This window comes from Hippopotamus amphibius, chromosome 7 (genome assembly GCF_030028045.1).
Source record: "Hippopotamus amphibius kiboko isolate mHipAmp2 chromosome 7, mHipAmp2.hap2, whole genome shotgun sequence".
Taxonomy (NCBI): domain Eukaryota; kingdom Metazoa; phylum Chordata; class Mammalia; order Artiodactyla; family Hippopotamidae; genus Hippopotamus; species Hippopotamus amphibius.
In genome coordinates this window covers 17,604,750-17,621,196 of record NC_080192.1, presented here as the reverse complement: position 1 = coordinate 17,621,196, position 16,447 = coordinate 17,604,750, and the positions used below count along the sequence as shown (strand labels likewise).

The 16,447-nt window shown below is 48.5% G+C and overlaps 1 protein-coding gene across 2 annotated transcripts in view; it reads left to right on the top strand.

The window, feature by feature from the left end:
* Positions 1 to 16,447, top strand: part of CHST11 (carbohydrate sulfotransferase 11) — a 259,972-nt gene that overhangs the window by 115,760 nt on the left and 127,765 nt on the right. For both annotated transcript variants that reach the window (XM_057742974.1, XM_057742973.1), the window contains exon 2: positions 8,045 to 8,130. In XM_057742974.1, coding sequence (XP_057598957.1) covers positions 8,045 to 8,130 — 86 coding nt within the window. The remainder of the gene's footprint in view (positions 1 to 8,044; positions 8,131 to 16,447) is intronic.

The window sequence follows — 16,447 nt, the reverse complement described above, 5'->3', positions numbered from 1 at the left end:
TGGGAGCTGGAGGGGAACAGCTAGCCTAGGGGAGGGCAGGCCTGGCCCTGCTCTCTCAGCCCTGCTGTGGGACCTTCGGCTATTCTGTGCCCTCCTGGGGCCCGGTTTTCTCCTCTGAAAATGCGCAGCAGTGGTCAGATGGGGCTAAGAGCCCCTCAGACTCCAAATATGAATTTTGATTCTTTTTTTTTTTTTAATTTTTATTGGAGCATAGTTGATTTATAATGTGTTAGTTTCAGGTGTACAGCAAAGTGAATCTGTTATACATATACATATCTCCACTCCTTTTTAGATTCTTATCCCATATAGGCCCCTACAGAGTACTGAGTAGAGTTCCCTGTGCTACACAGCAGGTCCTTATTAGTTATCTGTTTTATACATAGTAGTGTGTATGTGTCCGTCCCAATCTTCCAGTTTACCTCTGCCTCCCCCTTACCCCTGGTAACAGTAAGTTTGTTTTCTACATCTGTAACTCTGTTTTTGTTTTGTAGATAAGTTCACTCATACCCTTTTTTTTTAGATTCCGCGTATAATCGATATCATAGGATATTCATTTTTGTGTGTCTGACTTACTTCACTCAGTATGGTAATCTCTGGGTCCATCCATGTTGTTGCAAATGGCATTATTTAGTCCTTTTTTATGGCTGAGTAATATTCCATTGTGTGTATATATATATATATACCACATCTTCTTTATCCTTTCCTATTGATGAGCATTTAGGTTGCTTCCGTGTCCTGGCTATTGTAAATAGTGCTGCAGTGAACATTGGGGTGCACGTATCTGTTTGAATTATGACTTTTTTCCAGATATATGCGCAGGAGTGAGATTGCAGGAGAGTGTTGATTCTTAATTCTCTGCGGACAAGGAATGCTGAGGCCTGGACCCGTGGGTTCAAAGTGCCTTGGAGTCCTTGAGATAAAACTACATCTAACAGACATACAGATTCCTTCTGAGCATTAAAAAAATTTTTAGCAGACCATAGTATTTATCGGGTCATGCTTACCTTTCTTTACCTGTCAGCTTTCAGTGGACTGCTTAGGCTGGAGCCAGTCCTGAGCCGGAGTGTGATGTAGAGTGTGATGTAGAGTGTGATGTAGAGTGTGATGTAGAGTGTGATGTGATGTAGAGTGTGATGCAGAGTGTGATGCAGAGTGTGATGCAGAGTGTGATGCAGAGTGTGATGTAGAGTGTGATGTAGAGTGTGATGTAGAGTAGCCCCTGCAGCCTCCTTGCTCTCCCACCCCTCCCCGCCCTCCCCTTTATTTTGCTCTCTCCTCCTCCATCCTCCAGTTCTGAGTGTCCCTTCCAGGGATCCAGCCCTAAGACCGCATTCAGGTTCTAGTGTGAGTGAGTGCCTCAAACGGGGTTTCTTCTTTTGCATTTTAGAAGGAGAGGTGGTCCCAAGGGTGATGTTGAACCCCAAAGGATACACGTTAATCCCTGAAGGTGAGGTCCGTGTGTGCATTTGGTACAGGGTTGGCTTCTTCCAGCTGTGAGATTTCCTCACCGGTTTCCTCCCGATGGAATTTCAGGCCAGAGCCCTGGGGGACTAGGACAAGAGGGTTTTGTTCTGAGAGCTTGCCCCCCGCAGCCCATGCTGGAAACCCCAGCTCTGCTTCCATATAGGGCTTTTTGGGGGGGAGGGAGTCCCCATTTATAATAATAATTACTATTACTATTATTTGTAGAAGGTATTTTTCCACTTGAAGAACCTCTTCACCTCAACCAGGATGCTAGCCTTTGGTAGTGGGTTGTAAACTGGGAAGAAATTGATGTGACGTCTGTTTCACAGCCGAGCATTGCGTTTTCTTCCACAGCCTCTCCTGGCCCCATACTCTTCTCTCCCCTCCTTCCCTCCATCCTGCTGAACCGCCACCCGGGTCCACTGCCCCCCCCCCACCCCTGTTCCTTACATCCAGCCCTTCTCCAGGGCTTGTTTAATCTGCAGTTCTCCAGGGAGACTGCCTGCTGCCCTGTGCTTAGAAATTAGGAAATTTTGAGTCAGAAGGGACTTAGACATCTTTTGGTTTGACTTCGTCACCTGACTGAGGAGAAATCTGAGGCCCAGGGAGACCATGTTCAAAGGGAGACTCTGTGTGTGGTGCAGAGCTAGGGGATCAGGCCTCTGACTTTTCACATGGACGGTTCTGGGTGCCGGTCCCAGGTAATTGTACATTTACATTTAATTCCCACAACCATCCTATGATTTAGGCATCATTACTGCATTTTTTAAAAAGAGGCACACAGATTTTATTTATTTATTTATTTATTACTTTTTTGGCCACTCCATGCAGCATGTGGGATCTTAGTTCCCTGACTAGGGAGCGAACTTGTGCCGCCTACAGTGGAAGTGCTGAGTCTTAACCACTGGACCACTAGGGAAGTCCCTTATTACTGCATTTTAACATTGAGTTTCAGAGATGAGGACGTTAACCCAGTGTCCCAAGACTAACTTAGAACTTGAATCCAGTTCTGGTGGACTCCAACTCCTGAACCTTCGTATTCCAAAGGGTGCTGCCGGGGGACCATCTCATCCCGGTGTGCCTTCAGCACGGTGACCTCTGAAGGGATGGGGGATGTGGTATAGTGCCTTTCACAGCGGGCTGCGGGTCCCACAGCTGAAAGCAGCATGGTCATCCTGACGGAAGTGGCTCCCTTTCAGGGAGTCGGATATCGCTCGCCCTTCTAACTTGATGAGATTGACTCAGACACCGCCGCCTTCCAACATCCTTTTGACAGATGGGCTGGACTGTGTTGGACCAGGGCACCAGCACGAATCAGTGCATTTGGAGAAAACACCTTTGTAATTGCATTGCTGCTCTGCACTCAGAGCAGCCATGGAGGAGGAAGCGTGCCCAGGCTGTTAGCAAGTGAGGAGATTTGGAAAGTGTCCGGAGTCGGTTTTGCCAGCGGGAGGAGTGGAAACCCTTTTGGACCTGGGTGATTTAGTACAGAAGTGCCTTACTTTAAATGTTGAGGGAAGTGGGAGCACTGGTTTTTGTGGTGGAGCTCTAAGTGTAAAAGTATCTTTGCCTGCCTTTATCGGTAGGAAGACCGCCAGTTCCAGAAACAGACAGCCTAGGTTTGAATTTGCTACCTGCTGTGCCATTTGCTGGCTGTGTGATCTTGGGCAAGTTATTTCATCTCTCTGGACTTCTGTTTCCTCAGCTGTCAAATGGGAAAAAAATACTATTATTCAGTATTTCTAACTTGTAGGGTTTTAATGAGAATTAAATGAAGCAACGTGAGAAAAGGCTTAGCATCTTGCCAAACATCATGCACTCAGCAAATTCTCCATAAATTGTTGTTCTTGTGAATATTATTAAGTATTGCTGTGTTTTGTAAGACCTGAGCTCCAGTCCGGGCCCTTGGCAAGTGCTTCAGTTCTCTGAGTTTCTTGTGTGAATCGGAGGCGCTGGACTGTGATGTCTGAGATTCCAATGCATCAAAATGCATCAAAAGCAAGTTTCCACCCAGGGTCCTGCAGCATTTTAGCTTTACGTCTTTAGACCTGAATTAAGCCTGCAGCTCCCTTCCACCCCAACAGCACAGGCAGGGTCACAGGGAGCTGCTCAGGGAATGAGACAGGCTTCCCTCCTTTGTTTCTAGGTGACTTTCTGCCACCTGTTCTCAGCCGACTGGGCGTGGAGCGTCCACTAAAAACCACGCTCTTCATCAGAGCGTGAAGCAACAAACATGAGTGGCTTGATTTTAATTTTAGCTTCCTTCACATATGTTGGAATAGTGGTGGTTCCCGATGTAGGATAGTCTGACCTACAATTTTTTAGCTTTACGGTGGTTGTGAAATTGATACGTATTCAGTGGAAACTGTACTTTGAATTTGGAATTTTGATCTTTTCCCCCCGGGGTTGGGATGTGTGATCCAATCTTCTCGGGTGATGTTGGGGAGCTGTGGGGGTGGGAGGGTGGGCCACAGATCCTGGTGAGCATGCCATCACCAGGATAAACCATTGGTACACTTACAGCCATCCTGCACCCAGACAACCACTCTGTTTTTCACTTTCAGTACCATATTCAGTAAATTACGTGAACTCTTCAACACTTTGTTATAAGCTTTGTATTAGATGATTTTGCCCACCTGTAGGGTGATTTAAGTGTTCTGAGCATGTTTTAAGTAGACCAGGCTAAGCCATGATGTTTGGTGTATTAAATGCATTTTCGACAACAATATTTTCAACTTATGATGGGTTTATTGGGACATAATCTCATCCTAAGTCAAGGAAGATCTGTATACACAACTGTCTCTAGCTCCAAGAAATCATACTGTGAATTGAACCAATTAGATTCTTACACAATGGTCTTGCATTTCACTGATTTGAGTTTAGAAAGGAGGAAACAAGTGCCGTAGCTAAATAAAACTTGTGGTGGGTGGACAGCAGAAGGCGACTGTTAAATGTCCTCAGGGATTCCTTTCTTAGGGCTTTTGACCATCAGACCTTTCATTTTCAAAGGAAAAAAATAACAGCAGCCTGTTGCTACCAGTAGTTTCCTTTTTACATAGCAGGAAACAATCTGTCTGATGGGTTAAAGGAAGCCTTGAATCCTAGATGATTCATGAACCTCGCTGAGTACCTACTGTGTGCCGAGCATCAGAGAAACAACATGGACTAGATGGAGAGGGTCTCTGCCCCCCGTATGTATCTCTGGCATGTCCTAGGTGCTTAATAAAAATTTGTTTAGTAAGAAAATGAACATGGGTAATTACAGTTAGTAGTTTGGCCGTCACATCACATCATTTTGATGACTCCTGTGACACGGGGTTACTTTAAATCACCTGTTCTAGAAGTGGCCACCCAACCCCAGGTCTGGGGCCAGGAGGAAACTATTGAGGTGCTTGGTGGACATGACCCTTGACATTGGTCCAGCACAGCAGCCGAGAGCGTAGGCTGCCTGTGTCGGAATCCTGTCTTCACCTCTTCCTGGTCGCGAGAGCTAGGCGAGTTCCCTAACCTTGCTGTGCCGCAGTGTTCCCATCTGTAAAGTGGGGACAGCAGTGGTGCCCACCCCATGGGGCTGTTGTGTGGATTAAATGAGTACATTGCTTGGCGCACTGTGGGCGTCCTCTAAACATGAGCTGCCACCCTCTGCGTGTGGTGGTCACTCAGCCTCCTCCGATGCATCAGACACACAGGATAAATAGACGCACGTGCATGATTGCTGGTCCTTCCTGTGCCTCCCAGGCACACAGTGATATGGAAGCTTCTCAACCCGTCCTCATTTGGGCATGAAGGAGCCCAATAATCAGGTTTGAGTCTCAGCTTGGCAACTTCCTCCCCGCGTGGCCTTGACCTTGGTCAAGTTCCTGAGGTTAAGGGAGGCTCAGAGAGGTTACCTGGAAAATGCAGATACCTCCTTCACTGTGCGGAGGATTACCCAGAACCAAGTGCCCGGCCCGCAAGGCGCACTCCATAAATGGCGAGATTGTTATCTCTGTAAGAAGCACACGCGGCCCCAGGGCTTTTGTGGCCTGGGATGCCGGAGCTGGTTCGGGGACCCCAGCAGAGTCGTGGGCCGGCCTGGAGGAGGCCCCGAGGGCAGCCGGCCTTGGGAAAGGGCCCACGTTGCAGGCCCCACACGGTCAAAGCATTTTAAAGGCCTTGTATTAGAAAAATAAACCAATTAAAGAATACTGCCCCCCATAAAAGCTGACTTTTAATGGGTTCCATGGTGGGGTTTTCTCCGTGGCGGTCTCGTAGCTCTGGGTTTTGGGGAGACTGTCTGCCGCCACCGGGAGAGGTTAATCTTGCATGGCGTGGGCGTAATTTTACACGTTTTACAGCTGTTTTTTCTCCTCCGAAGTGTTGCTATGTCATTGTGCGCCGAGGGCAACCTGCGTGCATTTCACAGTTTACCTCGTTTTGGGTGGAAATGAAAAATGAAGTAATAAATTAAAGAAAAACACAACGTGGATTTTTCCCCTCTTGTCGAGGCAACCGTGGAAGAACAAAGAACCAGTGTTTCCCCGGACCCTTAATCAGCGTCTGATGGCTTTTATGTGTGGACATTTGCCCACGGGACCCCCCCCCCAGAGAGGGCTGCGGGTCGCGGCGGGTGTGTTTGGGGCTTGTACCGCCGACCCCAGGGCAGGGGTCAGCAAATGACAGCCCAGGGGCTGCATTTGTGAAATGGCTGGGGAGAAAGAAAAATCAAAAGACGATTTCCTGACACGTGAGAATTACGTGGACTTCAGGTGTCAGTGTCCAGAAACGGAGCTGCATGGGCACACGACCCCGCCCGTTCATTTCTGTGTTGTCTGGGGCCGCTTCTGCTCTGCCCCGGCCGGGTTGAGACGTTTCCGTGTAACTGTATGGTGCAAAGCCGAACACTCTCTTGTCCTTTATGGAACGAGAGAGGTTGGCTGACCCTGCTCTAGGAGGTAAAGGAGGTGAGAGAAAAGAGCTTTGAGTTCCTTGGAAGTGATGATTTATTCTCAGGGTTTGCATGGGGCTTAAAGGGACAAGTCAAAGGAGAATTGCATGAGGAGGAGTCAGTTCTCCTAGAAACCCTCCAGGAGGAATCGGCTGCTTGTGGAGATGGCTTTGCTCACTTTTCTGACCTCAGGTTGGCTTCTGAGCAGAGCGGTCTGTGTTATCCCCTTCCGGCCAGCCCTCCCCAACTGCCGGGCTTTCCTGAAGCCCGACTTGAGGTCTAGTATCTTCTCGTCAGCTCCCTTTGATGGCTCAAGAATAGAGAAGTTCCCACCTTCCCTCCCAGAAGGCAAGCACTTTTTTGTCATAAATTCTGTGCCCATCTAGTTGATGAACTCCAAAAGCTTCAGAAATTTATAACAAACCCTTTTGGGCTGGCCCCTGGCTTAAGCATTCTGCATGTAGTACTAACGCATTTAATCTTCACAACCAACCCAGGGAGTGAGGTCCTCTTGTCACCCTCATTTTACAGATGAAGAAACAGCAGAGGCACAGAAAGGTTAGGTATCTTGCTGAAGGTAACACAGCAGGTGTGAGGTAGAGCCAGGATCCAAACCCAGGCTGTCTGCTCAGGAGTGTCCTGCTGCCACGACACGGTGGGGGGGGGGTGGAGGGGCAGGGGGGTCTTTAGGCCTGTGAAAGGATCTGCTTTCATTGTCCCCCCCCAGCCCCCATGATGTCATTCCACAGGGAAACGGCCTCCTACGTGAGAAGGAAGCACTTGTTCCTTTGTTAATTCATCCCTCCCTCCTCCTTCCCTCCCTCTTTCCATCTCTCCCTCCCTCCCTCCCTCCAAGAAAGAATTATCAAGCAGGTGACTGTGTGTAAACCACTGAGTGAGGGGGCTTCACGAATGAGAGTGTTTGGTGAACAAGAAGAATGAAAAAAGAATCTTTTCCCTTTGAAAAATAGTTCTTGGTATCCTCAAAGCTGTTGGGTTTTTGGGAAGTGCACTTAATTCCTCCTCTGTTATTCACTGTAAGTGCCCACGCTTACAATGAGAACCTTACACCTCGTCCTTTCTGCCTCAGGCTGGTATTTTGATTAGCAATAACCTAATGTACAAGAGGCTTTGGGGAAGCCGGCCCTCTGACTTAGCCAGTGGCAAGAGCACGTTGGGGAAGGCCCTGTGCTGTTCTTCCCCTTGACACCCTGAAAAGGGCTCCCGCAGGGGTGAACTCACCACTCAGCTTGGGGACCAGGAATAAGAAGTCATAACTGATTGTGGAAGGAGAAGGCTGCAGAATATTAAAAATATCACCAAGTCTGGCGTTGGTAGAACTCGCTCTCTTAGGACAACGGTTACACCGTCTTCTGTAAAAGTTCAGGGTTTTAGATGCCTGTCTTGTTTTCTGAAGGATGTGCTGGGCAGAATTTTCAGCATTATTGATGTCCTTCTGGGTGTGGACGCGCCTGCAGGCTGGGGAAAACCCAAGGGCCCCCATGGTACCGGGCAAAGGAGCAGCTCAGCCGGAAGCCGCTTCTCTCTCTTGCTTCCCTACCTGTTTCTTCTTCCCTCCTTGGGGCCTTTTTCTTGGTCAGACAGCAAATGTTCGCTGCTCATTTCTGATGAGCCTTCACTTTCTCTCCTCAGTCATGCGGAGGAACCCCTTTGGTGTGGACATCTGCTGCCGGAAGGGGTCCCGAAGCCCGCTGCAGGAACTCTACAACCCAACCCAGGTAAGCCCTGGAAACTTCCTTGCTTCTCGGCTTGGTCTTCGTGTGTCAGTTTTTTTTGGGGGGGGTGGGGGTGGCGGGGGGATTGAAAAACTCCCAAATTCTGGTCTTTGGGGATTTGAAACTTCCTTCCACTGCTTGGCATTTTACTTGCAGTGGTTGCTTTCTCCGTCACCCTTTCGCGATAGAATGGCTCTGAAATTCTAGCGAGAGGTATTTAGGATGAGAGGAACAGCGTGGTAGAGGGCTGGACTGAGCTTGTGGATCTGCCCAGGTTTGGATCCCTGAGAGCCACGCAGTTGCAGGTGCCAAGGGGACTCTGAAGTTGCAGAGCCTGCCAAGCTGTGCCGTCTCCCCCTTGACACCCCCCAAAGAAGGCTCACATGGGGGTGAACTCACCACCTAGCTCCCCCATCTGGTTATTAGAGCCCAGTGATGTCCCCAACTCACTGCGTCAATTGGACAAGACTCCCCTGTGTGGGGAGACTTTTTGCTAAGTGACTGTCAAGGTACGTCGGAGTTGATTATGAATAGAGTTCCTCTCTGAGCAAAACAAGCTCCAATAAAGGCACAGTGGCCTGCGTGGAAAGCTAGGAGCAAGGTGGGGGTGGGGGGAGCCTGGTTGCCATGGCGATGGCCTCATTGGTGTGTGTGGGTCTTGACATGGAGACTTCAAGGCTGGTCCTTTTGTGGGAACATGAATGAGCTTGTGAGGCCAAGAACTGGTGAATGAACAGCGAGTGGCCCAGCAGCTGACCTTTGACAGCTGGTGAGAAAGGGGGAAAAAATGTACTGCTTTGGCTATAATTTCTCAGCTTTATTTTGTATCAAATTCTTAATTTAATATTTCTGTGGGCCAAGGGACTTGGTAGAGGAAGAAACTGCTTGGTTCCCCAAAAGTGATGAATTCCCAGAAGTCTTGCAAAGGATGAGCCTGAGAACATCCTGATTCCACATCTCTTCCCTGTCTTTCACCCGCACTCCCATCTGGAAAAATGGACTCCTGAGTTTGTGTAGCATGGGTGGCCTAACCATGTTAATTCACTGCCCTGTCAGCCTCCCCACTTTGGAGTTAAGTGTGGTGAGACCAGATTAGCCAGGTAATTGCAAACTCAGAGTGCCCGAGTCCTCCTGTACTGGGCTCTCTGGTTACTCAGCAGGGAATTTGTGTGTGTGTGTTTGTTTGTTCAGTGTTGTGTTAGGTTCAGGTGTACAGTAAAGTGGTTCAGTTATACATACATACATACATATATATATACTCAATTTTTTTACATTCTCTTCGATTATCAGTTATTACAAGATACTGAGTATAGGTCCCTGTGCTATGCACAAGGTGCTTGTTGGTTATCTTGTATTTGGGTTTTGTGTGGTGCCCAAATAATCTGGTTATTACGGGCCAGTCCCCCAGCCTGTTCACACGTTGGTCTTAGGGAAGAGGATTCCTGGTAAGCCGTGTTGAAAACGACACACGCTACTGAAATGCAAACCATCCCTCCCTTTTAGTTGACGTCCTTTGTTCTCAGACGATTTTCTCCTTCAAAACAAAACTGCTGAAGCGCGCCTGCTTTCCTGAGGAAATTTTATGGGCAGCATATGGTGTCATGGGAAGAGCTGTCTCTGAGGTGGGTGCGCCTCTGGACAGGACGTCTGTGGACTGTAATGCCTGTCACTGTTGTGTCCCCAACCCTGGACTGTAGTGGGTGCCCCCAAGTATCTGTGACTGAAGGAACGAGAGTCCACGTTTAAGTTCCTGCTTCACCTCTGGCTGGTTGTGCAACCTTGCATACGTGATGAGTTCTCTCCAGTGGTCAGTTTTGCCATCTCTCTGGAGTGTTGGGAGGAGGAGATAATGCTGATGTGTCAGGGGCTATGGAAACCTCACCCGTCATTACCGTGGTCCTGAGAATGGCTTCACGAGTGGAAGCCTTGACTTTAGAGTCAGACCTGGGTTCAAAGCCTGGTTTCCTCATTTACCAGCTACGTGAGTGTGGGCAAGACACTTAACCCCTCTGGGACTGCCTCCCTCCTTTATAACATGGTGCTAACAGTCCCTGCCTTGCAGCCTTCCATGAGAAGATGTGTCTCGCTCGGTGCCTTTTATGGGATTTGCTCTTTTCCAGATTCATTCTTTCATTTCTTCCTGCACTGTTATGAGTACCCACGGTGTGTAGCACAGTACCAGGCACTGTGCCAGGGCGAGCAGGGCGCATGGGGTTAGCCTTACCTGTCTGGTTCTCCCTGTTATCACTTGAGTGAGTTACCTGGTGAGGGACACCCTGCTTGGTCCATTTATAAACCAGCCAAAGGAGAGAGAACCTGCCTGGGTAGAGGTCATCTCTTCCAGCTGGTGGTGTTGGGTGAGATGCTCACTTAGAAGCCTAGGACCCGGGAGGGCTGGGAGGCAGCTCTGGGAGCCACTTGTGAGAGCGTAGGTGGGTGAGTCACCAGCCTGCCTCAGGAACGTCGTGGGCAAGCGGTCTGGCCCCCTTTGCTGGTAACCAGGAAAATGTCTCTGCAGGAAGATCTCCCCGTTTCCTCGGGATGTTGTCCCGGGATGTTTTTTCTTAGGCTGGTTTCCTTTACAAGCTGCAATTATGTTCTCTTCCCACGCACGTTCCGTCAGTGGCACTTCTGGGAGAAACCGTCTTGGTGATCTTTGGGGCTGCCGTGGGCCGGGGAGGTTAGAGGGGAGAAGGGGGACATTTACAAACATTGCACCCGAGGGGCCTTGGTTGTGGTTTCTCGTGTTCCTGTACCAGCCAAGCTGCGGAAGCTGCTAAGCCTGGGTTGATGTTATCACAGAGGCAGATGACAAACCCTGTAATTGCTAGAAACCAAACTGCTCCCAGAGATGCCATTTCCCTGTTTTATACTGACTGGTTATTTGGGTTTGATATATGATGGTGCAAACAGGAACTGTTTATTTTAGATGGTAAGAAAACCAACATGATGGTGTAGAAGCACCATCTTAGTTACCAAGTACTGGTACTGTAGGCCAGAGACTATTTAGATGCTTATAAACATCTCGTGGAATGCTCGTGTTAAGCCCCAAGCTAGGTAGGGCACCCCCACTTTATGCATGGGAGAACTGAGGCTGAGAAGGTTGTCACACAGCTCGTAAGAAGCAGAGTAAAGATTCAAGCCCAGGGTAGACTGCAAACCCGTTTACCTCCATGCTGTAGTTACTGTCATCAGCAAAGTTCTCCTGGCTGGAATCGCCCCCCCCCGCCCCAAATCTCATCCAGGTTTTCACTGGACAAAGTTTTAAAAGCTCCCTTAGGAAAATTGGCTATAATCTGATTTTAGTGTCCAAGGTTTTCTTATTTTAGTGCCTCTCAAACCCCTAACCATTAAAACAACAATTGGTGAAAAAAAAGTTTGTAGTTGACATTCTTAGAAAAACTGCACTCTGATGTCTTATAATTTTCCTGGTTCTCCGCTGTCTTCCTGGCCCCAAAATAAAACATAATTGCTGATCAGATCAGCTGGCGTCAAGTCACCAAAAGTTCAAGCGTTGCCAACTGCGTATTTGTGGGCCGAGCACATCTGCAGGCCGCCCGGCTCAGCTCAGACTGCAGGGCAGAGCTAGGCTGTCAACCATTAATAGGGCATAATTGCCCCTAAAATGCCAGCGAGGGTGAGACAGCTTGTCCTGCCTCGCCCACCTCCTGGTCCTCCCGTGGGTTCCCTGAAATCTTCCCAGCATCACTCATGTGGTTCAGCCCTGCCCTGCCTGGTTCTTTCTTTAGCGTTTGTACTTGCTCTGTGATTACCACATTCCGAGAAGACAGATGCTCAGCCCAGGGGCTGACCAGGAACTCCTGAGTGCTGAGTCTAGGAGGCCTCCACGCACGCACCAGTGGCCTGTGAGCCTTCCTAGGGGCCTCTGAGGATGTGTCAATGTAATATTTTGACCAGTCAGTATTTTATAATAATAGTTATAAAGTTGGACCTTTATTGGGGCAGTCTTCAATGTGTTAAAGTAAATTTGCTTCTCCCTAAGGTAGGCTCCAGGAGGAAGGATGGAGAAAGGGAGAGAAGGGAGGTAGGAAGGAAGGAAGGGAGGAAGAAAGGAAGAAAGTTACTGTTCATTGAATGTATAATACACGTCAGTGACTCTTCTAGGTGTTTTCCACACATATCTCACGAAATCTTCACAGCAATCCTAAAAGGAAGGTATCTAATAATCCCATTTTTCAGATAAGTTATGAGGCTCTGAAGGGCTGAGCAAGTTGCCAAGATCCCACGGTTCCTAAATAGTAGTGCTGGGTCTGTCTGACCTGGCGAGATAGTGGGAGGAAGAGAGCCTATCCCGTATCTTTCCGGGGGCGGGGGAGAGAAATGCTTCCTTGAGGCTCTTTTTCCTGGTGACTCACGCTGAGATCTGGGATGTGCTCAGGATAGTTGTAAAATTCCCAAAGGCAAGGGCCAAGTCTCATGAAATGGTGTGGAATGCACAGTAGATGTCCAATGAACAATTGCTGATTTTTTTTTTTCTCACTGAACCTGATATTTGGAGAGGTCTTTGTCTCCCGGCTGGAGCCAGGCTAAGCTAGACTCACCCCCAAGAACTCTGCTGTAGGATAGCACAGCTTGGTGACATTTGGAAGTCGGGGTCTGTAAGTTTTAGATTGAGAAAAGCTTGAATTGTCCAAGGGAGGGTGGGAAACTCTTCTAGCTCCAACCTGAATCGTTTTCTGAGCAAGGGTTGCAGAGATTTGTTTCATCTACAGATGTTCATAGGATAAATGGGAAAAAGACATGGGGAAGTGAGGCACGTAGGTAATAGAAGGTGGTAAGTGCTGTGTAAGTGAAGCGTTTTGAAAGGTAATGGGAAAATCAGGAGTGAGTAATTAACCCTTTGAGGTACAGGGCACAGTGGGAGGCTTTCTAAAGGAGGTGGCCTTTGAGCCAGGCCTCTGAAGACACGTCAGACTTCACCCGACAGAGAAGAGGGAACAGCATCCCAGAGGGGAGGGAACAGCAGGAGTGAGGCGCACAGGTGGGACAGCCCACGGCACATTCAGGGAACGGTGAGGGGTGTGTGGCTGGTGTGAAGGAGCATGTTGGAAGCTGATCGGAGAGGAGGCAGGAAAGGCAGGTTGGTACCAGCTGGATAAGTCTTGTCCGCCCTTCCGGAGGGTTTAGTTCTCAGCTGCAGGCAGGGCTGGTGGCCCCGAGGAGGAACCCTGCCCCCACCCCCCCACCCTGGAGATGGTATGCAACCTACAAACCAGCTTCTGCTTCTGGCTCGGACACTTGTTAACTGCAGGGCTTCTCTAAGAAGGTCGGGCCCCTCCTGGCCGCAGCCTCCTCATCTGTAACGTGAAGGGATTGGACTGGACCTGCTTCTCAACACCTCCTGCCCTCAGGAGTTTTGAAAAAATGACCAGTGCCCAGACCCCTAGAGATTCTGGTTTTATTGGTTGATCTGGGATAGGGCTGGGGTGTCAGTATTTTTCAGAGTTCCCTAGGCGATGCTGACGGGCAGCCAGAGCTCAGAGGCACTGGGTTGGAGATTCTGTAAGGACCCCTCCAGTTTTAAAATCTCTCTTTGATTCTCGCATAACCCATTACATGAAAAGCAACTCAAAGCAGGTGCCCTGAGGTTGCTCCCTATCTTTTTCACCGTCTTTCTGTCTGAAGGCCCCTGTTAATTTTCTGCACTCAGCCACATGCCCCAGGACATGGAGGTCACGGTCCTTCCTGCCATCCATGGGAAGGTTGGTGGCTTGGTGCCCTGAGTGTTGGAGACTCATTATGTAAACAAACCCAAGAAGTGGAGCCCGAGGGCAGAATATTGGGTGGAGCCCTGTGTAAACGTCGCTTGAGCCACTTGGCTCTCGGTCCCATAAGAAGGAGAACCCAGACTTGTTCCGAGCCAGACATCAGGCAGGCACTTCTGAAGGATCGGGTTCAGTCTCACAAATAAGCGTGAAAGGGAGAAAGGGCTCTCTGCCTTCAGGGTCATTCTTCGGGAAGAGTGATGCTGAATGGACGTATCCACTGGGGAAGGCAAGAGAGAGCAGACATTGTACAGCCCCCAACTCTGGTCAATTAATCCCCTCATTACCAACCACCTGGTAAATGACGAGTCCATCTAATTATCTTGCTCTGACCCAACAGCTGTCTACCAGCCAAAGAGGGATTAATTGATTTAGTTGTAGACCGGCTCCTTATGCAAAGATATTACTTACTGTCAGCCTAGCAGAACGGCAGCTGGCTGGCAAAGATGAAATATTACATCAACTTGATCTTACACACAGCATTTGGGAGAATGCTTCATTATTAATCGCAAATTACAATAGACCAGCAGAGCCCATTGCAAAACCTGGGGACAGCGGGCCTCCTTTTTCACTGTGGCCAGTGGCTTCATTATTCTTGAACCAGAGAAGGTGCCCTGGTCGGATTTCTAATCGAGCCGGGACAGATGGTGAATCTAGAGTCGGACACAGTTTGGGTTGGAGGAGACGATTGGATGTGGAAAGAGCAGAGGGACCCCAGCCCAGGTGTATGACTGGAGGCAATTACTTAACGGCTCCAAGCCTTGATTTCCTTATCTGTAAACGAGGAGCGTGATACCAGTCTTGCAGGTTTGTGAGATTTAAAATCATGTATAAAAAGCACCTAGGATGGCGCCCAGGGCAGAACTGGTGATAGTCAGTGCTGTCAGTGATCTGGGTTGAGTCAGGAAACCTGGGGATTTTCTTAGGGGGTCCGGGACCACGCTCAGTCCCTGTCCTGCGGGCTCAGGCACTTGGCACAGGCACATTTGGAATTGCGTTGAATAATAATAAGATAGATGATTTCCTCTTGCCTGGAAGCTACTAGCTATTCATCGTGAGCACTACCAAAAATTTTGATTTATGTTATGTGTCTGGAGACTCCGCTATTGGGAAGCTTGCTGGGCTGATTTTTAAGGCCGTGAGAGTGTGTGTGTGTGTGTGTGTGTGTGTGTGTGTGTGTGTATACACTCAACCCACGTCCTGGAAAATGGGCAGATTCAGCTGCTAAGTTGTAGAGGTCTCCTGTGGCTGTGCCTGTCATACCCCCAGCACATAGCTAAGTGCCCCAGTAATAGTTGTTAAATAAGACCGTCTCTGGGCCGTGTTAATGCGAGGCCGTTGATTTCATCCATTGGTCCACATTTCATTCAGGCTGTTTTTATAGGCAGTTGTTCTGTTTCTAGAAGCCTAATTTGACCCAATATATTCAAATCTGGGAAGCTCAGTGCTCTAATGGGGTTTTTGTGTGTCAGGCTGTGTGGATATCATCTGGCATATTTCAACGAGAGCAGGGCATTCAAGTGACAAAACGACCTCAGCAATTTCCAAATGGTAACACAGCTGTAAAATCTGCCATTTTTAGAAAGTTATTTCCTAAATTACCCTCAATTATAAGAGGCCTCTACATAATTTGATTTTTCTGTAAATTATACAACTCAAGGAGCTTCTCAGCCAACTGGATTTTAACCTTGTTGGAATGGACAGAGCTGAGACAAAGCCCTGGCTTGTTCTCAAATCCTCTGTATAAACCACATGATGAGGGGATGGAGTGGGGTGGGGTGGGCATCAGGCTCCCCCCATCCTACCTCCCTCTTGACAGGAAAGTGGGCCTGCAGGTCTGATGAGGGCGGGGTTTCTACCCTGCCTCCAGCACTAATTACGGTGATCGCTAGGGCACACAGCTGAACCTTTTTGAGCCCCGGAGACCTTGTTTATAAAGTAGGAATTAAATACCAACTGTTCATTTATTAAGGATTACATTAGAATATACATAGCAAGTTCCGGGCATGTGGCAAGCTGCTCAGTCAGTGCTGTTTTTTAAAAATTTATATTAGCGCAGATGAAACCTCTTCCAGGAAGCTCTCCCTGATTTCCCCACCTTCAAGCTCAGGTTAAATGTCCTTCTAGAATGATGCTGCCTACTCAGAGTATAATGTGACATGTATATGTTATTTGAAGTTTTCCAGCAGCCATATTTTAAAAAGTAGAATGAAAAACAGGTGAAGTTCATTTTAATAATAGATTTTACTTAACCCAGTATAACCAAAATATGATCATTGCTGCGTGTAATCAATGAAAATATTAAGATATTTTACACTCTTGTGTTTGTACGGTCTCATGTGTTTGACACAGCACATCTCTCTTTGGGCTGGCCGTGCGTCACGTGCTCAGTGGCCACACGTGGCTGGTGACTGCCGTACTGAATACTGCAGGTCTTTGAGATGCGGCCCTCTTCTCACCCCCGTGCCCATGTTTCCCTCATTCATCACACTTGCCTTAGGCGTTTCTAATGCTCTCACTAGACTTTGAGCCTC